This window comes from Onychostoma macrolepis, chromosome 15 (genome assembly GCF_012432095.1).
Source record: "Onychostoma macrolepis isolate SWU-2019 chromosome 15, ASM1243209v1, whole genome shotgun sequence".
Classification (NCBI taxonomy): domain Eukaryota; kingdom Metazoa; phylum Chordata; class Actinopteri; order Cypriniformes; family Cyprinidae; genus Onychostoma; species Onychostoma macrolepis.
In genome coordinates this window covers 882186-904531 of record NC_081169.1, presented here as the reverse complement: position 1 = coordinate 904531, position 22346 = coordinate 882186, and the positions used below count along the sequence as shown (strand labels likewise).

The 22346-nt window shown below is 40.5% G+C and overlaps 1 protein-coding gene across 3 annotated transcripts in view; it reads right to left on the bottom strand.

The window, feature by feature from the left end:
• schip1 (schwannomin interacting protein 1) overlaps positions 1-22346 on the bottom strand; it is a 193356-nt gene that overhangs the window by 45435 nt on the left and 125575 nt on the right. Inside the window, exon 1 of one of the 3 annotated variants that reach the window (XM_058799509.1) lies at positions 2802-3019. The exons of the other annotated variants lie outside the window; for them this stretch is intronic. Coding sequence (XP_058655492.1) covers positions 2802-2807 — 6 coding nt within the window. The 5' untranslated portion in view covers positions 2808-3019. Of the gene's footprint in view, positions 1-2801; positions 3020-22346 lie in introns of those variants that run through there. 3 annotated transcript variants of the gene reach the window in all.

Sequence of the window (22346 nt, the reverse complement as noted above, 5' to 3'; positions counted from 1 at the left end):
GTGACAATCTGATACGTGTGACAGACATCATTTATAAATCTGCTGTTGTCAACAAAAAGAAGTGATGAGGGCTTCCTGCGGGTTTCTGCCAAAATAAAAGCTGAGAAAAACTCCATCAACATTCATAAATGTTAGTACTGTAATTTTACTGTTGTTCTGTAAAATAGTAGACAATAATAATGATAAAGATAATTACTCTACAACAGATCTATTAATACATTTATTGTAACAGTCACACAAGTTGTTCAAATTGGGAACTGTAATATATTCTAATGCTTTTAAAAGAAGTCTCTTCTGCTCAGCAAGGCTGCATTTATTTGTACAGTAAAAAAATACATGCCTGATTCAAAAAAACATTATTTTACTAACTTATTCATTTTAAGTTAAATTGCACTTTGTTGGTATAATGTCTGCTAGAATGTTAAAAAATGTTTAGTGTTAAGTAAATATTTTTAAACTGTTTTGTAATTTTTTGTATTTGAAAAGCAAGACAAATTTTGGCTATTTAATTTATGCAATGGTGAAAAAATTGGCAAAATACAAAACGTGTTCAGTATTCCCATTGTTTCATTTTGTTCAGCTTCGGCCAAGAATTTTCATTTCAGTGCATCCCTAATTCATGTGTGAGACTGTTGCATCAGATCAGCTCATAAAGATGCTGAGTTAAATTACTGTTAAATAATGAATGATATTTTACAAATCATATATGAGCACAATGCCCTATATTTGTCTTGGTTCACAGTATTTCAGCAGAACAGGGCTATCTGAGGACACAAGCCAAATCTCATTCATTTCTAGTGCTAGGGGGCGCTATTACTACTATTTCATAGTGCATATTGTAGCTATTACTGTGATCACTGGCACATTTTTACTGCCATGTTTACTGATGCTTTAAATGCACTGTGTAAAACAATCATGCAGATAATCAGATCAATCAATTTCACTGTTATGAAGCTGAATTGACAGACAGAATTCCACACACACACACACACACACACACACACAGGACTTCCTTCCTGAACTCCTGGCACAGTAACACACACTTCCTCGGCGCTCTTTCACCTGAACAGGATGTGTGGGCTTTGCCTTTCAGTGCCAAACAATTGAGAATAAAACTCCTTCCGATCAGCAGTGAGCTACAGTACTGCGCAGCTATTACAACGGAAGTACACATACTACAGTAAAACATCTGAGAACACGGTACAGTCACCACTAGTGCATTTCAGAGCAAAATCAGTAACTTATGAATAGAAAACCAGCCTTTCATCAGTCTGTCAGAACACCGTCAACATTGTTTTCAATAAAACAAAGAGGGGAGAGACGTCAGAAGGTGAAGAGGCCTATACATATTGTGTAATGTCACCACATTAATAATAATAAAACATTACATCACAGTTTCTGTCCTCAGACTCCCTGCTGGAGAACATTATTATAAACTATAAAACATCTATAATTATGATTTGTAAAGCATCGGCAGTAGAAAGAAGAGAAACATTCATGAGCACATTATCACAAATTTAGAAGTATGAGAATAAAGGGAGTACAGTGCGGTACATAGGGGACAGTTACTGCAGTTTTCAAAAGTCACTTCTGTCACAACAATGTCTGTATTATAGTGTATTATATTCCATTTAAACAATCTTAAACAGAAAAGCTGTCAAGATATAAAATGTGACAACTTTCCCTTATTGACCCTTTTCATTTTCCTGGGGTAAACGTCTATGATGATGAATGGGAGATCACAGCAAAGAGTAAAGAGTCCACAGAATGTGACAACTTGCCCCAACTTGACATTAAAATACTCCTGTCCTGACTCGTGTTAATATAAGTCAATGTGTTTTTATTGTCTATATTCGTTTAGATTTTTTTTAAAAAGGGTTTTGAACAAGGAGTTAGCAAAAACAAGCAATTGTGAACAATTAAAAGCATATAACTGGCCTCTGTGTAGCTACATGCAGGCTATGAATGAATGAATCCGTTCAAATGACTGCGTTCGCATTTTTTGCTTCATTGTTCATGATAAAACTGCTCATTAAATCATGATTTATAAATATTTAATGACACATTGCCTACATGCAATATTATGTAGACGATTTGTATTATGTAATATAGTGTATGATTGTGTATAACATAGGCTCGCTGATCGTGTCGCTGGTGAATCGACATGAAGACACTACATATTTGACCATGACTGAACAATTACAGCTCACAGATTCTTTAAGAAGTCTGTCCATGCAATAAACGCTGTTTGCAAAGGCTCTTACATCGACACTTAAGACACATTAGGAGTCCTCGCGTGATTTGTCGAGATCAGAGCTTTAATCTCAAGAGACACCGGCCTTTAACTCTGCTCTGCGTTCATTAGGCGTCATTCTCTTCTTTACAGAAATGATTATTAAATGTGATTAAACACGAACATAAATGCGCAAGAAACAGCTGTGGCACACACATAGAGAAAGAGAGAGAAGCTGGCAAAGCGGTACAAATTTCATCCCATTTTACAGGAGTCATTTAGTTGTCTAATGATGCATGCTGTCTCTATAAGGACAGTGCATTCACTTCATTCAGTCACACACACACACCCGATATGCTCCTATACACATTGCAATAACAGTAATATCAGAAATAACACACACACTGCTCTTCGGCATTACAGAAGCGCTCAATCTGCGCATATTTCAGCGGAGTTTAAATGAGTCTCTCAAATGATGTCATGTTTCTAAATCAGTCCTCACAGCCTCCCGAGCAAACAGCGGCGAGGAGACCGAGAGCTGAGGTCAGCCCGTGAACACAGGACTTACGGTCATCTTCTGTGCCGGGGCTCGTCGCTCTCAGGACATGTTTGCGCGGCTCGAGGTGAAAGCTCCAGTCCGTGCGCGGAGACCGTCCGCGGTGTAAGTCATGGCGGATCTCCGCTGCTCCAGAACACCCCGGCGGCTCTCCAGCGGCCAGACGAGATAACACAAACCCTCCCTCTGAGGAGCTGTCTCAACACCTACTGAGCTGCCTAGCTAGACAGCATCTGTGACGCGCTCCGAATCAGCTGAGTGAGGGAGCGCAATAACGCAGCTGTCCAAAAGCGCTCTATATAGAAAACATGCTTATTTGACCAGCAAAGATGATGCCCAAAATGTAACCTCAAAACACTGCACACTAATAAAACTCCCAAATGCGTTGTTCACATTATCCCAAAATGCTAAATTATCCCCTTATTTTGTCAATCATGCTGTCACTGGCCAAAAATGTGGCATTCGCCTAACGCCCCTAAATGCTCCCCTCTAAGGTATTCATGTATGCTATATGGGTCATTATTTGGTCATTATTCATTTGTCTAGCAGCCATGGCCAATGAGAGGAGGGTTTGCGCTCTTGGATCGAGACGCATGGAGAAGCAGTGGCTTCACAATTGAAAGGTCATCTGCTCATACACTGTACAAAATTATTTTCAAAGATTTTTTAACGATCACTGGAGTGTGTTTTACAAGAAAATACTATTTCAGTATTTCTACTTCACAATTCCGTGCTTGCTGTTTCTTTTTTATATAAATTGAAAATTACTACCGATTTCTGAGTGAAAATTGTTTCTACACCAAATTATTTGTCAGTGCATGCTGATCCAGACTAGCTCTCAGTCTGTTTCTTGATGAGACACAATGTTTTATGCTTCAGCTTCTTTTCATTTACAGAAACTCACCATTTTTGGCTGAAATGTACATTATTCTATGTTAAGGACCTGTTTATAGAGCTGTTGCATACAAAGTAGAGTGTACTGTATGTAGTATTAAATATCAGCAGGTCTGGTATTACGTCTGATTGACGTCTGTGCTAATATTAAGCATATCGGCACTCCTCCTGCTGCGATATTAAATATTAATATTCCTGTAGTTCATGAAAATCATGCCTCATCAGCCTCTACTGGACCTTTGTAGACCCTACTAGAACGATGCATTTATAGTGTTAATATGCAAATTATACACTCACATAATATTCAAAAACATCAACATTAAATATGCTTTGAAATTAGATCTTAAAATCAGCATGAATGGAAATTCACCATATCTATTTTCAAAATTCATCTTGTCATTCATCCATGCATTTCTGTCTTTTTTTTCTTTGAGTTTGTAATTTTAATTAAAATTTTATAACTAGAGCTTCCAGTCTTTTCTGTGGTGATGCATGCTGGACTTCTCCAGTCATTTAGTCTGCTTAAATTGTGGTGCAAGCGCTCTGATCAGAACAGATCAAAAAGAATGCAGCTACGCATTCCAGTTTTACATGCATAAATAGTGTTTTTATGAAGATCAGACAGAAAAATGAGTACCAGTTTAAAAGGTCTAAATGTTTGCGTCATGTAAGATTCCATTTTGATTAGGACTGTTTATGTAGTCAGTTGCTCGTGTAGACAGCAAGTCAGCAGAGTAGAGTTTGAGACACAGCCCGTCTCTCACTCTCTCTCTCTCTCTCTCTCTCTCAATCTCTGTTTCTCCCTCCAGGATGAGAAAGGACTTCTGAGTCTCAGCTGATATGGTTGAGTTTGACTGCCTGCAGCCTTCAGTGGCTCCCCAGTGTTTTTCACAGCAGTCACTGTGGGCACGAGAGGAAAGACGTCACAGGAACCTCTGCCCACTGCACTCACTGACCCTACCAGCAAACACAGCCGAGACAGAGACAGAGACAGGAATAGCACATCCACTGCCCAGCAACATCACTTCATTTTTGCATGATAACTCATGATTAACTCATGTGTTAATGCACACCAATGCTTTTGTTTGGTATTGACTCACTAGATTTAAACAAGATACTATTTAAAGTCACATGATCTTACACACTCCTCCACAGTATCCACGTTGAGCTTCTGTGACATTGGCTATTTTGGGCACATTCTCTGCACTTTCAGACGTTTACTGCAGTGGTTTCCAACCCTAGCACTGCACATGGTGTACGTTTCCCTTATCCAACAAACCTGATTCAACTTATCGGATCATTAATAGAGACTCCAACACTTCAAACGAGTATCAGATAAAGAGACCTGCAACATGTGCAATGTTGAGAACAGCCAAGCCATTCATACAGTGTACAATCTAAATGTGAGTGTCGACATCTTGATGATAAATGCCCCACCATCTCCTCTCGAATGGGTGCTCATGTGAGGATGAATCCAGAGACCTAGAGACCGAGATGCATCTGTCCCAAGTAGATTGGGAAATTATGCAAACATAACTGGCTGCACCACTTGCTTTAATAATTTTATGACAGCTCCCTTTTAACAGTGTTGCAAAACAGCAACAAAAGTCACTTCTGTCACAACAATGTCTGTATTATAGTGTATTATATTCCATTTAAACAATCTTAAACAGAAAAGCTGTCAAGATATAAAATGTGACAACTTTCCCTTATTGACCCTTTTCATTTTCCTGGGGTAAACGTCTATGATGATGAATGGGAGATCACAGCAAAGAAAAAAAAATATTTTTTTTTTTTACCAGAGTAAAGAGTAAAGAATGTGACAACTTGCCCCAACTTGACATTAAAATACTTCTGTCCTGACTCTTGTGTTAATATAAGTCAGTTGTTTTTATTGTCTATATTCGTTTAGATTTTTTAAAAAGGGTTTTAAACAAGGAGTTAGCAAAAACAAGCAATTGTGAACAATTAAAAGCATATAACTGGCCTCTGTGTAGCTACATGCAGGCTATGAATGAATGAATCCGTTCAAATGACTGCGTTCGCATTTTTTGCTTCATTGTTCATGATAAAACTGCTCATTAAATCATGATTTATAAATATTTAATGACACATTGCCTACATGCAATATTATGTAGACGATTTGTATTATGTAATATAGTGTATGATTGTGTATAACATGCTCGCTGATCGTGTCGCTGGTGAATCGACATGAAGACACTACATATTTGACCATGACTGAACAATTACAGCTCACAGATTCTTTAAGAAGTCTGTCCATGCAATAAACGCTGTTTGCAAAGGCTCTTACATCGACACTTAAGACACATTAGGAGTCCTTGCGTGATTTGTCGAGATCAGAGCTTTGGACATACTGTACAATTACATTGCTATAGTATTTTGTATATTTTTGGTAAATTTGTACTTTCTTGAGTATTTAAATTTGTTTACACAAAAACCCTCAAACAAAACTACAGACATTTTTAGATTCTCAAAACACTTAATTCTGTATGATTTATAAGCCTGTTTCCTCATGGGGACCTAAAAATGTCCCAACAAGGTCAAAATTTAACGGTACTACTATCCTTGTGAGGACACTTGGTCCTTACAACATAATCAATACCAGAACGTACACACACAAAGAAAGTTGCATTTTTTTCATCAAGTTTATGGCTTTTTGTTATATTGTTGTTTTTATTTTAGTGGCTGTCACATCCATATTTTTTTATATTTGTAGGAGTTTTATAACAAAAAGTGAACTTTTTTGTGTAGCAAAAGCATTGACACTGACCATGAGGTTGATAGACATATCACACAATGATGTCTAGAGATGTTTTTGCATGTTAACATGCTAAAACAAACAATAAGTTGCATTTGTCATGTGAGCAGGACGAGACAAAGCAAGAATCCACATGCAAGCACAGCTTAATTGAAATAAGCACATACACAGATAATTCAGACCTAAAACAGTATTAAATCCACACAAGGGAATTAGGAATTCAGCAGGAAAGCAGCTGGTGACCAGTGTAGAACCAGAAGAGCAGGCAGAGCAGGAAGCCACCAAGGCGGAGCAGATGACCACCACAGCAGAGCAGACAGGACCGAAGATCCCCATAGTAGAGCAGAAGACCACCAGGGTGGAGCTGAGGGATCTGAAGACCACCACACTGGCGCTAGAGACCACCATGGCTGAGCAAAAGCCCACCACAACAGAACAGATGGAACTGTCAAAGAGATCAGATTAGTAACAGCCTCTGTGGCCGTAACAAAACAGTCTGAAAGTTCAGAGACAAGCTCTGCGATCATGACGTGGAAGGCTGAGACTTCAGGGACTACCTCCTGGGTCGTGACAGGACAGGCAAAGGGTTCAGGGACGGCCTCCGTGTCCGCTTTGGGAGGATCTGGAGCAGACACCGTCACCTCAGGAGGATCTAGACAAGAGTGTGTGGCCCACACAAACAAGATGGCAACCACCATCACGGGCAGTGCAGCTGATGGAGGGAGGACCGCCGGGATTCAGAGCACTGAGGTTACGGGGATGGACATAAGCAGTGGATCTCTCACACTGGAAATCAGCCTCCCACATCCAGAGGCATTGTTTGTAGGCTCTGGCATGAGGAGGCATGGTTCAAGACTCTGACGTGGCAATCATGATGGCTGAGGACTCTGGAGTGGTGGCCATGTCGTGAAGAGGCTCTGGAGTGGTGGCTACTGTGGAAGTGTCACATTCCTCCTCTGTGACTCCACAGTAAATGCAGAGCCGCTCAGTTGTAATGCAAGGTCAATATAATATTCTAGTGTCCAGTCCGGGTGCCACAATGGCATGCATGAACATAGTGGCTCTGATAATTTTTTAAAATGTAGATTAGATTTTATGAGTCACTTTTTATAAAATGAATGGATTTGGATTTGTAGTGTTTACTTTCACTTTTGGGTATTTTAGTGTTTTTGAAACCAGGTGCTTTTTGCTTTTAATAACAATGATTAATCATACTTACAGGTTGTGATTTAGAGGAGCAAGCTGGTCCAAACAAACTGGGCACTGACCCATCTTTCAAGGACAACCAGTTTATGTATCCCACGTTGATCCCGCAGAGATTGGAGAAGCAGTCGTCAGTGAAATGATGGGAACACAGCGAAAGGTTGTAATTATACTGCTGAGGTATTGTAGTAAAGATGAATTTTAACCACTGATTCTTTACAGCCTCATCCTTTGGAAGTGAAAATGAAGCAAATACACTTTCACAGCGCAGAGCACAGCGTCTTCTCCACATTCTATGTTATCCACACGAACGAGCTAAAGCATTTGAGGGAGGTTCAAGTTTTCACAGGTTGTCCACGCAGACCGTAGGTAGGCATTATCCATGTGTTAACTTGTGACGTATGAACTTCATGATGCACTTTCAGCTTTACAACTTTGCAGACTGATTACATTCAAATACAGCTACATGAATGAAAGGAAGTTTTCAAAAAAACATAATAAGGTCACTTTAAAAAAGACATCATTCAATTTTACTTAAGTAACTTATTGGTGTGTTATCTGTAATTGTACTTAAGCATGGAACTTGAGTACTTTTGCCACTGCCTTTAATTAATCACACCACTAAATCTGAGAACATTACAATATATTTGAGGTGCTGCTTTTCTATGTATTTACATCATTTATATTTCATAACATGTTATTTTTATACTCTAGTTTTTGTGCTCTTCATAGCACCGAGATAGCTCTCTTAGGGGTAATCAATGATCTCCCTTTTCTGACTCTAGAGACAGTAGTATCATGGTCCACCTAAAACTCAGTGCGTCTTTTAATGAAGATGTGCTTCCCTGTACCTAAGCAATAGACAATGTTGCGTCTTTTGGGAATCACAAAGGTTCCCCAAGGCTCTGTTTTAGGGCCACTTCTTTTTTGTAATCTATACGCCTTCTCTAGGCTAAAAACAAACAAACAAAAGAACAGGGCCTGGTCAAATTTCTTCCCCCATCCAATCCTCCTGTATTTGTGATATTAAAATGGGGATGACACTCAAGCCTGGACAAACTGAAGTTGTACTTAAAAAAAGTTTTTTGTAAGTGCAGACCTCAAGCACCTTGTTTGACGTTACTCTTATCTATACTGGTCTTCCTTCTAAATTGCTTCAGAGGGTACAATCTGCCCGTGTCCAAACACACACATCTCTCTCGTCCTCCAGAAACCACACTGGCTGCCTGTGGCTCCTCACATACAGTTTAAAATTCTACTCACCAGTTTTAAAGCCCTGCATGATTTTGCGCCACAATATTTGGCCAATTTGATTCACCCCGATGCTCCTGCTCGGCTTCTTAGGTCCTATGGATCCAATTTATGTTTTCCAAGTTCATATTGTCTTCTGTGAGTGGCAGGGCTTTCAGTGAAACTCTCTCTGTGAAATGTCATCTCTCCCTACATTCAAATCTCAGTTGTTTGCTCAGGGTTATTGACATATTTATGTCCTCTGCCTCTTTTTGCTGTATTCATTATTTGCCTTCTTTCATACTTGTTTATTATGTCTTTTATAGATTCCAGTCTGCACTGTGCAGTGACCTTGGGTAGGTGAAAGGTGCAATAGAAACAAAATTTGAAAGAGCACATATGTAGTTTACTCCAGCCTGGTCTGTTTTATACATAGGTATTAGTATGTAACATTTACAGGTACAAAACATACATTTATTTATGTTCGGATCAATGCTGAAATGTACAATATGTATGGCAGCAACTAAAATTTAAACATTATTTACAGCTGAAGTAATGTAACATTTAAGAATCATTTATGTCATAGAGATACTTGAATCGTTGCACTTTCATGTATAGATACATTTTAGATCCCTTATCCCAACCCCTAAACCTAAACATAATCACTTTACACAGAATATAAACCAAAAATATATACATAACAGACAGAAATATGTAGGCCTACAATGACAATTTATTTATTTATTATTTTTAACAATAGAATCAAAATGATAATGCCATGGTTTCAATATTTATATATATATATGGATTCGTACATTTCTGTATGTCTGTTGTTCATATGTAATCATTTACATTTTAGATGCTGTCAGTACGTCAATATTGTATGTTTCTGTGTCTGTGCAAATGTAAATATACGTGTGGTAGAACAACACTTTATGTACCTACATATGAATACTCATGAGATCATGTTAAAGCAGTACATGCAATAATTAATTTGTCACACCAAACTGAACTGCAAAAGGGGACAAATCCACACTTTCAGAAGAGTGTGCTTTTTATCATCTTGTGTTCTAATGTTTGCAGTGGTTTATGGATGTTTGAATTTGCAGATGTTTTTCTGTTTTCTCTGTAGATGGCATTACGTCTTGTTCATGGCCCTGCACTAAAGTCCTTGAAACAATCCCAGCACCGCTCACAGTTGCTCTCCATCTCCTTGTCTTTTTTGTTTTCATTGTTTGGAGGGAATGTGTGCATACTGAACATGCTGTACAACATTGCGATGGCATATGTAAGTACAGAGCAGGGCCGTGGAATCTGAGCTTCTATACCTGCGCTGGCACTCTCTGACAACTGCGTTCAGCTCGACTGAAGACGCTATCAGCATGAAATCACTACAAGCTTATTACTGACAGTCAGATAAGAAAGACAGAGATTACAGCTGAAGACACGGCTCTTCCTCTGGCTTCTCTACCTCAGTGGCATTGAGAAGACAAACCAACAGGAAGAGGAACTGAAGCTTATGCTCTTCTGATGTGCTCACTGATGAAATGAGCACAGGGTGACCTCCATGCTTCCGTAAAAGAAAGCTTTTTGGCTTCTTAGACTGGATTTTGACAGGAGAGTAACGTACAATATAGCCAGACACATACAGCAGTGTGCTCTACTCGAGCATAAGTGCATGCATTTGAAGTAACTACCCATACCGCAAAAAATAAAAAATTAAAATAAATGAATGAATAAATAGAAAATAAAATAAAAATACAATAAAATTGATATATAAATTCATGCTAAATATATGTTGTATATATATATATATTCAAAATATATTTCAAAATGTATTTCGGGGGGCGGGGAAATGCATGCGGTCTAGAGCATGTAATCTCTCTGAGGACACGCTGATACTAAACAGGTTAAATGAAATAAACATTCTTGTGTACCGGTGATGCTGGGCCTAATGCCTCTGCATCACCGGTACTTCAGTTGGGCCTTCTCCGAATGAAACCCCTTCAGTACTGGTTGAAACCCCTTATTCCGCCTCAAGCGTGGCGTGGCACATCAAGGTGAGCCAGGCATGCATAACAGCCCTGACCCCTTGGAAAGACCCACAGTGGTTCAAACAGGGCGTGACCATGGGATTGATTTACAGAAGGAAGGTTGTCTCGACAGATGCATCCATCACAGGTTGGGGAGCTCTGTGCGAAGGCAGACTGACTTTCGGCTCCTGGACGAGCGCGGATGGCCAGCAACACATCAACTGCCTCAAAATGTCGGCAGTATGTCGAGCTCTTCAGACCATCTTGCCAGTCCTGAAGGGATACCGTGTGCCAGTCCGCTCAGACAGCATGACGGTGGTGTCATACATAAATCGCCAGGGCAGACTCACCTCAAAACGCCTTTTCGAGATGGCGAAAAGCCTTTTGGAGTGCGCACATCTCAATCTGCGTTCATTGAGAGCAACGCATGTGCCCGGCGTGCTGAACCAAGGAGTAGACATGCTATCTCGGAGCAATGTCCCCTCAGAGGAGTGGACACTCCACCGACAAACGGTTCAAAAAATCTGGGAGGTCTTTGGCAAGGCAGAGGTCGACATCTTTGCCTCAAAAGACTCTCACTGCCAAACTTACTTTTCGAAGAACGAGGAGGCGTTGGCCCACGAATGGCCCAACCTCCTTCTGTATGCCTTTCCCCAGATCCCGCAGGTAATCAGACGAGTCAGGGAACACAAGCACAAGGTGCTTTTGGTGGTCCCGCTCTGGAGGAACCAACTTTGGGTTTCAGAGCTGTCTCAGCTGCTAATAGTAGATCTCTCTGAGAATGTCCTAAGTACTATCTCACAGGCTAGAGCCCCGTCTACGAGACGCCTCTATGCCGTTAAGTGGTCTGTTTTCTCCGCCTGGTGTGCATCCCATGACGAGGACCCAGCTACGTGTGACATATTAGTGATTTTGTCATACTTGCAGGAGCTGTTGGACAAGGGCCGTTCACCTTCCACGCTCAAAGTCTATTTGGCAGCTATAGCAGCTTCCCACGCTCCTATAGCAAGACAGTCGGTGGGCCGGAACAACTTAGTTGTCCGTTTCCTAAAGGGATCCAGGAGGCGCCATCCGCCTCGGCCCCTAACGGTCCCTACGTGAGATCTGCCAATGGTCCTGAGAGCCCTCAAAGGCTCCCACTTTGAGCCACTGCAGTCTGCAAGCTTAAAAACGCTGTCGCTAAAAACCACCCTGCTATTGGCACTAGCATCGGTCAAGCGAGTAGGCGACTTGCAGGCTCTCTCGATAAATCCTGCCTGTCTTGAGTTTGGGCCTAACGACTCCAAAGTCGTCCAAAAGCCAAGACAGGGATATGTCCCCAAGATGCTCTACACGCCGTTTAGAGCCCAGGTTATTACCCTCTCTGCGCTTCCTCCAGAGGAGGACCAGGAGTTCAACCTTCTCTGTCCAGTCAGGGCGTTGAGAATGTACATCGAGCGTTCTGCCCCATTCAGGCGGTCGGAACAACCCTTCGTATGCATTGGTGGCCGCACCAAAGGGTCCCCGGTTACAAAGCAGAGGATCTCTCAATGGTTAGTAGATGCTATCGCACTAGCTTACTCCTCCCTGGGCCTTTGGAGCCCCATAGGAGTTAGAGCGCATTCCACCCGAAGCGTGGCCTCGTCCTGGGCATGGTCTAGTGGTGTGTCCATAGCAGACATCTGTGTGGCGGCTGGCTGGGCCTCGCTGTCCACTTTTGCCAGGTTTTATAACTTGGACGTTCCGGCCTTACAGGCTTGGATCTTATCTGCTTAAAGGGGCACATGCCTGTATAAGGGTGTCTAGTTAAGGCTAAAAGGCTTTGCCTGACTCTTGGGGACGCTCTTGGCCCTGTTACCAGTGCCGAGGCTGTACACATGACCGTTGGAACGATTATCAAGGCTGGGCTGACCTCTATGAGTTCACCCCTCTTGCCTCCTGCAGGGCTCGCCCCCTGCGCATAACTTGGTCCCTATGAGCCTCTGTTGCTCAAGGCCAGTTTATATCAGTCGTTCCTCTCCATGGCACGGCGGGATTGTATTTGTGTCCCATAAGCATCTAGCAATGCAGCACGAGTGAAGTATCGAAAGGGAACGTACTCGGTTACTTACATAACCTCGGTTCCCTGAGATACGAGAACGAGTACTGCATTCCTTGCCATGCCATGACACTGTACGACTCAGCGCTGTTGCTTTAGTCGAATTTGACCTGATATCCTACGTCGAAATGCCCGCTTATATAGCCAGATGCCGTGCAGCACCGCTGCCGAGCCATTGGTTCGTTTTTTTATCACTGCACGAACCAATGGCCGTGCAGTTACACTGCGTGATTGAAAAGTCTTCAGTCCTCTGAGAAAAAGGAGTTTTTCCCATAAGCGTCTAGCAACACTTAGCGAACTTAATTTCTAGCGATTATCGCCGATTTGATTGCACAGATAATATTTAAACTACACTAAACTAGACAATGACATCTCTGAATTCAATAATGAAATGCCTTTAACTGAAAATTGAAAATTGAGTGTTTAATCTTATCATTATACATTACTGACACTCTATCCTCTAATTTGATACTGTTAAGTGCTTTGACACAATCTGTATTGTTAAAAGCACTATATAAATAAAGGTGACTTGACTTGACTTGACACAGTACTCGTTCCCGCTCCCATTCTTTTTGGCTCATTAAAAAATAATCTTGCTGTTGCGTTCTGGATTAATTGTAAAGGTTTAATAGAACTGGCTGGAAGACCTGCCAAGAGAGCATTGCAATAGTCCAGTCGGGACAGAACAAGAGCTTGAACAAGGAGTTGTGAAGCATGTTCCGAAAGAAAGGGCTTGATCTTCTTGATGTTGAATAACGCAAATCTGCAGGACCGGGCAGTTTTAGCAATGTGGTCTGAGAAAGTCAGCTGATCATCAATCATAACTTCAAGGTTTCTGGTTGTTTTTGAGGGAGTTATGGTTGATGTGACTAATTGGATGGTGAAATTGTGATGAAACGATGGGTTTGATGGAACCACAAGCAATTCTGTCTTGGCAAGGTTGAGTTGAAGGTGATGGTCCTTCATCCAGCAAGAAATGTCTGTTAGACAAGCTGATATGCGAGCAGCTATCGTTGGATCATCAGGATGGAGTTGAGTGTCATCAGCAAAGCAGTGATATGAAAAGCCATATTTCTGAGTGACAGAACCTAGTGATGCCATGTAGACAGAGAAGAGAAGTGGTTCAAGAACTGAGCCCTGAGGCACCCCAGTAGCTAGATGTTGCGACTTGGACACCTCACCTCTCCAAGATACCTTGAAGGACCTATCTGAGAGGTAAGACTCAAACCACTGGAGTGCGGTTCCTGGGATGCCCTTTGCCAATAGGCTTGACAGGAGGATCTGGTGGTTAACCGTGTCAAAAGCAGCGGACAGATCCAGCAGGATAAATATTGAAGATTTGGAATCTGCTCTTGCCAGTCTTAGGGCTTCAACAACTGAGAGCAAGGCAGTGCTAAGCTGGTCGGTGTGGTAGCCCAGGCTCACATAGTCATAGGCCACTATTGTTAAGCCAGTCAGTGTGGTAGCTCAGGCTCACATAGTCATAGGCCATTTGTGTTAAATGGTTAGTTCACCCAAAAATGAAAATTATCCTGTTATTCACTCACCCTCAAGCCATCCTAGGTGTATATGACTTTCTTCTTTCAGATGAATCCAATCGGAGTTTTATAAAAAATTGTCCTGGCTCTTCTAAGCTCTATCATTGCAGTCAGCGGGTGTTTCTGTTCAACAGTCCAAAACACATAAAATAAAGTGCTCGAATCCATAAAAAAACGTGCCTCACATGGCCTCCTGTAGCGAATCCATGTGTTTTTGTAAGAAAAATGTCCATATTTCAAACGTAATAAACACATCTCTCTCATTTCATCTAACTGTCATAAGTAGAAGCCCTTTCGGCAGATGACGTAGGATGTCGGCGTTGTGTGATTAGTGACGAGCGTGGAGAGAGAACAAAACAAAACGTCGGTCATGAATTAGAAGCACAAAACGAGGATTTGTAAAGAAAAATGTCGGAGGATTTTGTTAGAAGCCAAGAGGAGACTGGTTTTCCTTTGGTAAAGTAAGGAAACTTTGCTTCCTTTGCTCCTTTAAACAAACGTTAGTTTTTTGTGCGTCCTACGTCATCCACCGGAAAGGCAGTCTCTCGTGAATGCGCGTACGACAGATAGAGGAAGTTACACAAAACTGTTTATATCGTTTTAAATATGTTTTTTTTTTTTTTTTTTTTACAAAAACTCATTGATTCGCTACAGGAGGCATTTATTCACCCCCCGGAGCCATGTGATGCGTGTTTTAATATGGATGCGTGCACTTTATTTGACTACATTTGCACTGTTGAACACTACCACCCGCTCACGCCATTATAGAGCTTGAAAGAGCCAGGACAATTTTGAATATTACTCCGATGGATTCATCTGAAAGAAGAAAGTCATATACACCTAGGATGCCTCGAGGGTGAGTAAAACATGGACTAATTTTCATTTTTGGGTGAATTAACCCTTTAAGCTGGTTGGCGTGGTAGCCCAGGCACACTCACATGGCTCTTCGGAGCAGCAGCAGTGCATATGTCTTGGCGATACATCTGCTTTGTGGGGGGTGTCTTGTTCTATTCCTGTCTGTTAATATTCATGTGTGTGGACACATGTATGTGTGCCGATGCATTTATATCTTATACTCAGTGACATGCACATATTGGCTTGTATTGTTCATTTCTATGTCTCCTGCTTTGTGGGGGGATATTCATGTATGTTATGTGTGCAGCAGCAGTATTTCTTACATGATCACAGCGGCATGTTGTGGATGTATTGGCAGTAGTAAGTCTCGGTACTTACACTGCTGCAGCAGCAGCAGCAGATCTATTCCGCCAAGATCAAACACATTAACATTTTCATGTACATTACCAAGCCAATCCGTCAGAGAGTTGTCATGACAGAATTTTTTTTTGGCCTTTTTTGTATATTAAAAGTAAATAAATAAATAAATATATATATATATATATATATATACACACGCACACACACAGTGTATATATATATATATATATATATGTGTATATTCATATGGGTGCAGCAGTAATACAAGGTCTTAAAGTCACCATGGAATTAAAATAATCAGTTTTATTGTTGTTAAATATACAGTTTATTATAAATAATTTATCCATGCACATTAGTATTTTGTTTTATTCATGTGCCCTCGTTAACTTTAATCATAAACATTAACCTCTCCTCATAAGCACATCTCTTCTCTGATGATGATGTGCAGCAGGACAGTAATGCAGAAACCTGTCGCTCACATGAGATCACAGCAATTAGCAAACAACAAGCATCCAACCACACACTCTTTTCCCCATGGACAAAATCGAGTCCTGCCCTACATTTCTTCATGTTCAAGAAGCCATTTCACTGGGATATACATTACAATAAGAAAAGAACTGATGATGGTAATTCCTGTAGCAGCGCTGCTGCGTTTCTCTCTGTGCGTCTGAGACAGCAGGTGGATTTGGTGGCTGCCAGGATAATTTAGAGCAAAGAGCAAACAAGATCAGGTCTCAGGTGCTGTTCATGTTCAGCCTGCTGCTTTTGAATGTGACTAAGTGAGTGAATCTACAGAGATGCTGCCAGAAAGCTGACTAGATCTATTACAACCATAGCATGAGGCTGTTCATGCCTCTAACACACCAAACTAATCTCATCCAGCGATAATTCAAGGAAAACCAGAGTGTCCTTTGTATAGAAATACTGTAACATTCAGAACTCAAAAAGCCCACCAGGAAATTCCTTGAAATCATTCATAAAGCATTCAGAAATCAGCACTAATTATGTCACTGTATGTGTGACCACACACATTTACTCCACACATTACAGAAATGGGCTATAAAACAGCTCCACAAACTACAAATATCACACATTTATATAAATTGTATTAATCTGTTGACATTTACACAACCGTTCAAAAGTTTGGAGTCAGTAATATATTTTTAACAGAATTTACTTTTATTCATCAAGGATGCATTAAACTGATCAAACGTGCCAGTGAAGACATTTATAATGTTAGAAAAAAATTTCTATTTCAAATAAATGCTCTGTGAATCCTGAAAAATAAAATGTATGAAGGTTTCTACAAAAATATTGAGCAGCACAACTGTTTTCAACATTGATAATAATCAGAAATGTTTCTTGAGCAGCAAATCAGCATATTAGAATGATTTCTGAAGATCATATGACACTGAAGACTGCAGTAATGATGCTGAAAATTCAGCTTTGATCACAGTTATTCGCATACAAAACAGCTATTTTAAATTGTAATAATATTTCACTATTTTACTGTATTTTTGATCATATAAATGCAGCCTTTGTGTCAGAAGAGACTTCAAAAACATTAAAAAAGCCTAGTGAACGCTAGTGCACATCACTGATAGTGAAACATCTGAAATCAGCCACACAGCAGAACCCCAGCATTATGATGGCTTGATCTCAACACCACTCCCTTTTCTTAAAGACCAGTGAAACTGGAGTACGATGTGGCGTTAGTCAGACAGAGAGAAGCATCTGCTGGAGTTTGAGTGGCGATGCAGCGCTGTTAGTCATCACAGAGGATACGGTAACCAGGCAACCCTGCTAGAAAAATACATGTGTCATCGCAGCACTGGGTTTCCCTGGAAACAGGAGACTGAGACGTGTTTGAGGGAAGCCGCAGTGAACACTGACCTGTGACGTCCAACACAAGTCTGACCGCACACACGCTCATCATCAGCTCACAGAATCTTCTCCGAAAGTGACGTCATAAGGCTGCAGAAACCGGCCAGGTGCGATGAAACCTCCACCAAATGTGTGTTTAGTTTGATTTGAAACAGATGAGCGTGAGTCTCGTGATGTTTTATGATGTTGCTAATAGGTTAACGCTCTATTGAGTTTGAAATGACCCGCAGACTGCTGGAGTCAAACACTTCACCGTTATGACACAGTGGTCGTGAGTTCTCATACAAGAACACAGCTAATCTTTCCTTCACCTTTTTTGATACTGTTGGAAATGTCAAGTGCCGCTCAGCGTCCTTTAAGCTCTCTCATGTGCTGAGATGTACAACATCCGATTCCTGTCTGTCTGATCACTGCACACCGATCGATGGAACTTCAGGTCATCTGAGATCAGGATGAGTGTGTTTCTTCATCAGGTTTGTAGAAATGTGTCTCTGCATCAGTGTCTCAGCAATGGATGCTCTGCAGTGAATGGGTGCCGTCAGAATGAGAGTCTGATAAAAACATCACAATAATCCACACCACCAGTCCATCAGTTAACATCTGGAGAAGACAAAAGCTGAAACAAATCCAGCATTAAGATGTTTTTAACTAAAATACCATAGAGTCCATAATCCATAATAACTCTTCCTCCAGTGAAAAAGTGCATCTGCTGTTGTCTCACATCAAAATCCAGACACATATGTTTAGAGCTGTTGTGTCTTGTAAACGCTGCTTGATCTGCAGATTTCTCTCCTGATTCACACCAGAACACTTCTTCACTGGAGGAATATTTCTGAGCAGCACTGATGTGCTGTTGTTTGTGGTTGTTTTATGATAGAGTTGAGTTGGACTTTGTTGTTTAATTGTTTCTTTGAATATGAAAACATAAGAGTGCAGACCATCTTTATGTTTTTATTATACTGCCTTGTACGTGTTTTTTTGTGTAATGCATTACAATCTCACACTGATGTGATAAATGCACAGACACCACTGACTAATTCATGAGTTTGCAGGTAAAAAAAAATAAATAAATTCACAAAGGGCACAAACTTCACAGTGAATAAGAATATTAATGTGAGTTCGTGAATACATGACCGAGTTTGTTGGCTCATTTAGTTGGCTGTGACTAGGAACAAACTCACCGACTGATTCAGAGAAACATCTTGTATGATCACACGTCACTAACATTAACTTCATGTGCTCAGAGTTTCTAGGGACACACACCTCTATCCTGAACTGATTACATAAATCACACACCAGATTCAGCCAAACACAGCTCAGTGAGGTCCGAGTTCAGTCAAAGAGTCACTAATCATCATTTATTTCAGTCAGATTCTGAACAGTGTATTTAGCGTGGTCTGTCACAAACACATATACTCATAGTTTAATAATCACAGGTGTGTTTCTGGAAGCTGAAGTGTATGTGGAGAGAGAAAACATCTTCAGAAGTTGATCTGTGCAGCCAAGTGTACATCGCATCTAGACAATAGCAGACATCAGACTCTTCTCACTGAGAGCGTGTGTGAGATAGAGCAGATAAAGTCTGAAGGCTTTGACACTGAAGAGCTGAAGTAGAGCTGGTGTGTTTAGTGTTTTTCAGAGCATGACAGACGTCATAACTGTGAACTAATACTGCATGGGAAAAAATGACAGCATATGAGAAAGATTACATGACAGATATTTCATCTTTGTGTGAACCTTTCCTTGAGCAAGCACATGCTAGATCAATATATGCACATATGAGATCTGAAGCTGGGCTCACTCTAGTTCACTCCAGCTGATGTGTTAGTCAGTCTCATATTGAATGTTGTGTGTTGAGTGTTTAAAATAGCACGAGGAGTCTCTGGGCAGTGTGTTGAGAGTATCAGTCACATCTGTTGCTATATGAGCTCCTGCATACTTCAGCATGAATGTGAGAGATCAGAGCTCACACACACACACACACCACCTCAGCCGCTGGTCTCTCATGCCTATTTACTCTGCCAGCCCAGATCTGACCTTTGACCTTTGACTGAATATATATATACTAAACATTGGACTAAAACTTACTGTCTTTACTCACACAGTATATCATAACTTCCCCCCAAAAACTGAATAAAGCTTGTACTTTTTCCATGTTATTTATATTTGTAATGTTCCTGGTCAAAAATGCCTGGTCTTTTAAAAGCAGCTTGTGAATCTCTTGTTATGCTATAGTATCATCAAATCTCGGATTCAGTCTTTTTGTTTTCTTTCAATTTGCACAGGTTTTGTCTTTCTTTTTGGAGCTGGTTGATCATAGATTGTCTCATTGGTCTGAGCTCATGTTCCTCAGTTAAACAAGACTAAATCCAGGATTTGGTGATAATATAGCATAATAAGAGATTTAAAAGCTATCTTTAAAAGGCTGGTCATTTTTGTCCAGGAACACCAAATGAAGAGAAGTATTATCAGCACAGCACAAGGGTTCAAGAAAGCAGAGCCTCCAAAATGAATCAGTTATTACACTGAAAGAATCAACAATCGCTAATATGCACTGAAGAACCGTTCACAATAAGACCTGACAAAACTATTGAGACAGCAAACAGAGTTGATTTCATGTTGACTTTATACTCCAGACAGGATTTGGATGTTGAAGCAGGCTGGTATTGTTGGGCGGTTTATAATGGTGTGTCTCGTGTCTTATGGGAACTCCTGCTGACCTCATGCTGACCTCGTGAGACAGATGGAGTAGTACACACTCCTCACTTCATCCACACTAGAGATCAAATGTGCTGCTGTCGTCAGGCAAGAAACCCCAGAGAGAGAGAGAGATGAGAGGAGATGAATAAAAGAGGAATGATGAAAGGCCCCATAACAGGCGTGTGTGCCCCTTGCACTGCCTGAGTTCGGCTCTCCAGCTCCTGTTTAGAACTGAATCAATATTGTACATGTCGATTTTAATATTTTAACATTCATGTTGATAACAAGGGTGATCCTAAAGCAGTGGAGCTTTTAGAGGTTTTATATTCCTTTAGTTTCACGCAACACGTTAATGGACCTACACATAATGAAAAGTAGGGATGCCCGATACTGAGCTCCTGTACTCGTACTCGTTAAAATGCCCCGATACCAAGCGCCGATACCTCACAGCATGTGATAAGTGCCATATTCAGACAAAGAAACAGGACAACATGCAGCAGAATGGAGTTATTAGAGATTAAGGATGTCCACGAAGCAGATGTATGCAATGAATAATGTTAAACATTCAGTATCAATGCCTTTATAGTTGATGTGCGCGAACTGAAAAGCAAAGCGCTGAGTGGATTGAGCGCGCGCCGGCGCAGATGCGCGAGCTTGTGAGTGAATATACTTTTCTCACAGACATCACTGGAACGTTTGTAGTTCGGTCGGATATGTCAAAAACAAGTAAGCAAAACAATGCACAAGTTACTTAAAGGGAGGGAGGGAGAGAGAGATAGAGCTCGCGCGCACTTCTGTGATCTTTGTTGATGTTCGCTTACATAGCATGCATCACTTGGATTAAAACTGAATCGTAAATATAAGACAATGTATAGGGGCATTCACTATAAAATAAATCATTTATTTTCAGCCTTAAGCATACACGACTTTCTGGCGAAAGTGAAACTAGCAGCCTGTGTGAAATGCGCGAGGCTGTACTGTCCTCTCATTCTGCACCAGTACAAACACGTGCGCGTTTTCGTTTCATATGCTTCCTTTGGGTAGACTAATTCAGAAATACGACATTACCATCTTTATGCTGATGACATACAATTATATATTTCAGTTGAGCCCAGAAACACTGTTGTAATAGAAAGTTTGTCTAACTGTTTGTCCAGCATTGTAAATTGGATGAATGGAAATTTTTAAAAAATTTAACAAAGATAAAACTGAAATTCTTATTGTGGGTAAAAAAACCTGAGCAGGAGAGGACTGAAGGTGAATTGGGTTCCTTGGCTTTACAATCCAAGAAAGAGGTAAAGAACCTGGGTGTCATTTTGGTCTGTGATCTGAGTTTTAAGTCTCATGTTAATCAAGTTGCAAAAACTTGTTTCTATCACTTGAGAAACATTGCCAGGATTCGTCCTTTTTTATCTTTTAACAATGCTAAGAAAATAATTCATGCATTTATCTTCTCTCGACTTGGTTACTGTAATGCTGTGTATACTGGTTTACCTAAGGGTTCTATAGTTAAGCTGCAGTTGATACAAAATGCAGCAGCTAGAGTATTAATTAAATTGAAGAAACGAGAACATATTACACCAGTTTTAATGGAATTACATTGGTTACCAGTGCACCAAAGGATTGATTTTAAGATTCTTATATTAGTTTATAAAGCATTGCATGACCTGACACCTTCTTACATTTCTAATTGTTTGTCAAGATATTCCTAATTGAATGTTACAATCCACTAGTATGGGACTTTTAGCATATTACACAGTAAAGCGATCTGGCGGTACCTCTTTTAGTCACTATTCTCCAAAAATTTGGAACTGTCTTCCAAATGAAGTGAGAGAGTCCACTAGTATTCATATCTTTAAAAAGCGTGTTAAGACATACCTCTTTAAAGTTGCTTATGAGCATAATAGTGTGTGTTTTTATATCACTTCTTTTGAACATACTTGCTTATAATTGTTTTTTGTGAGTATTTTTTTATATATATATTTGCTTATACTTGTTGAATCA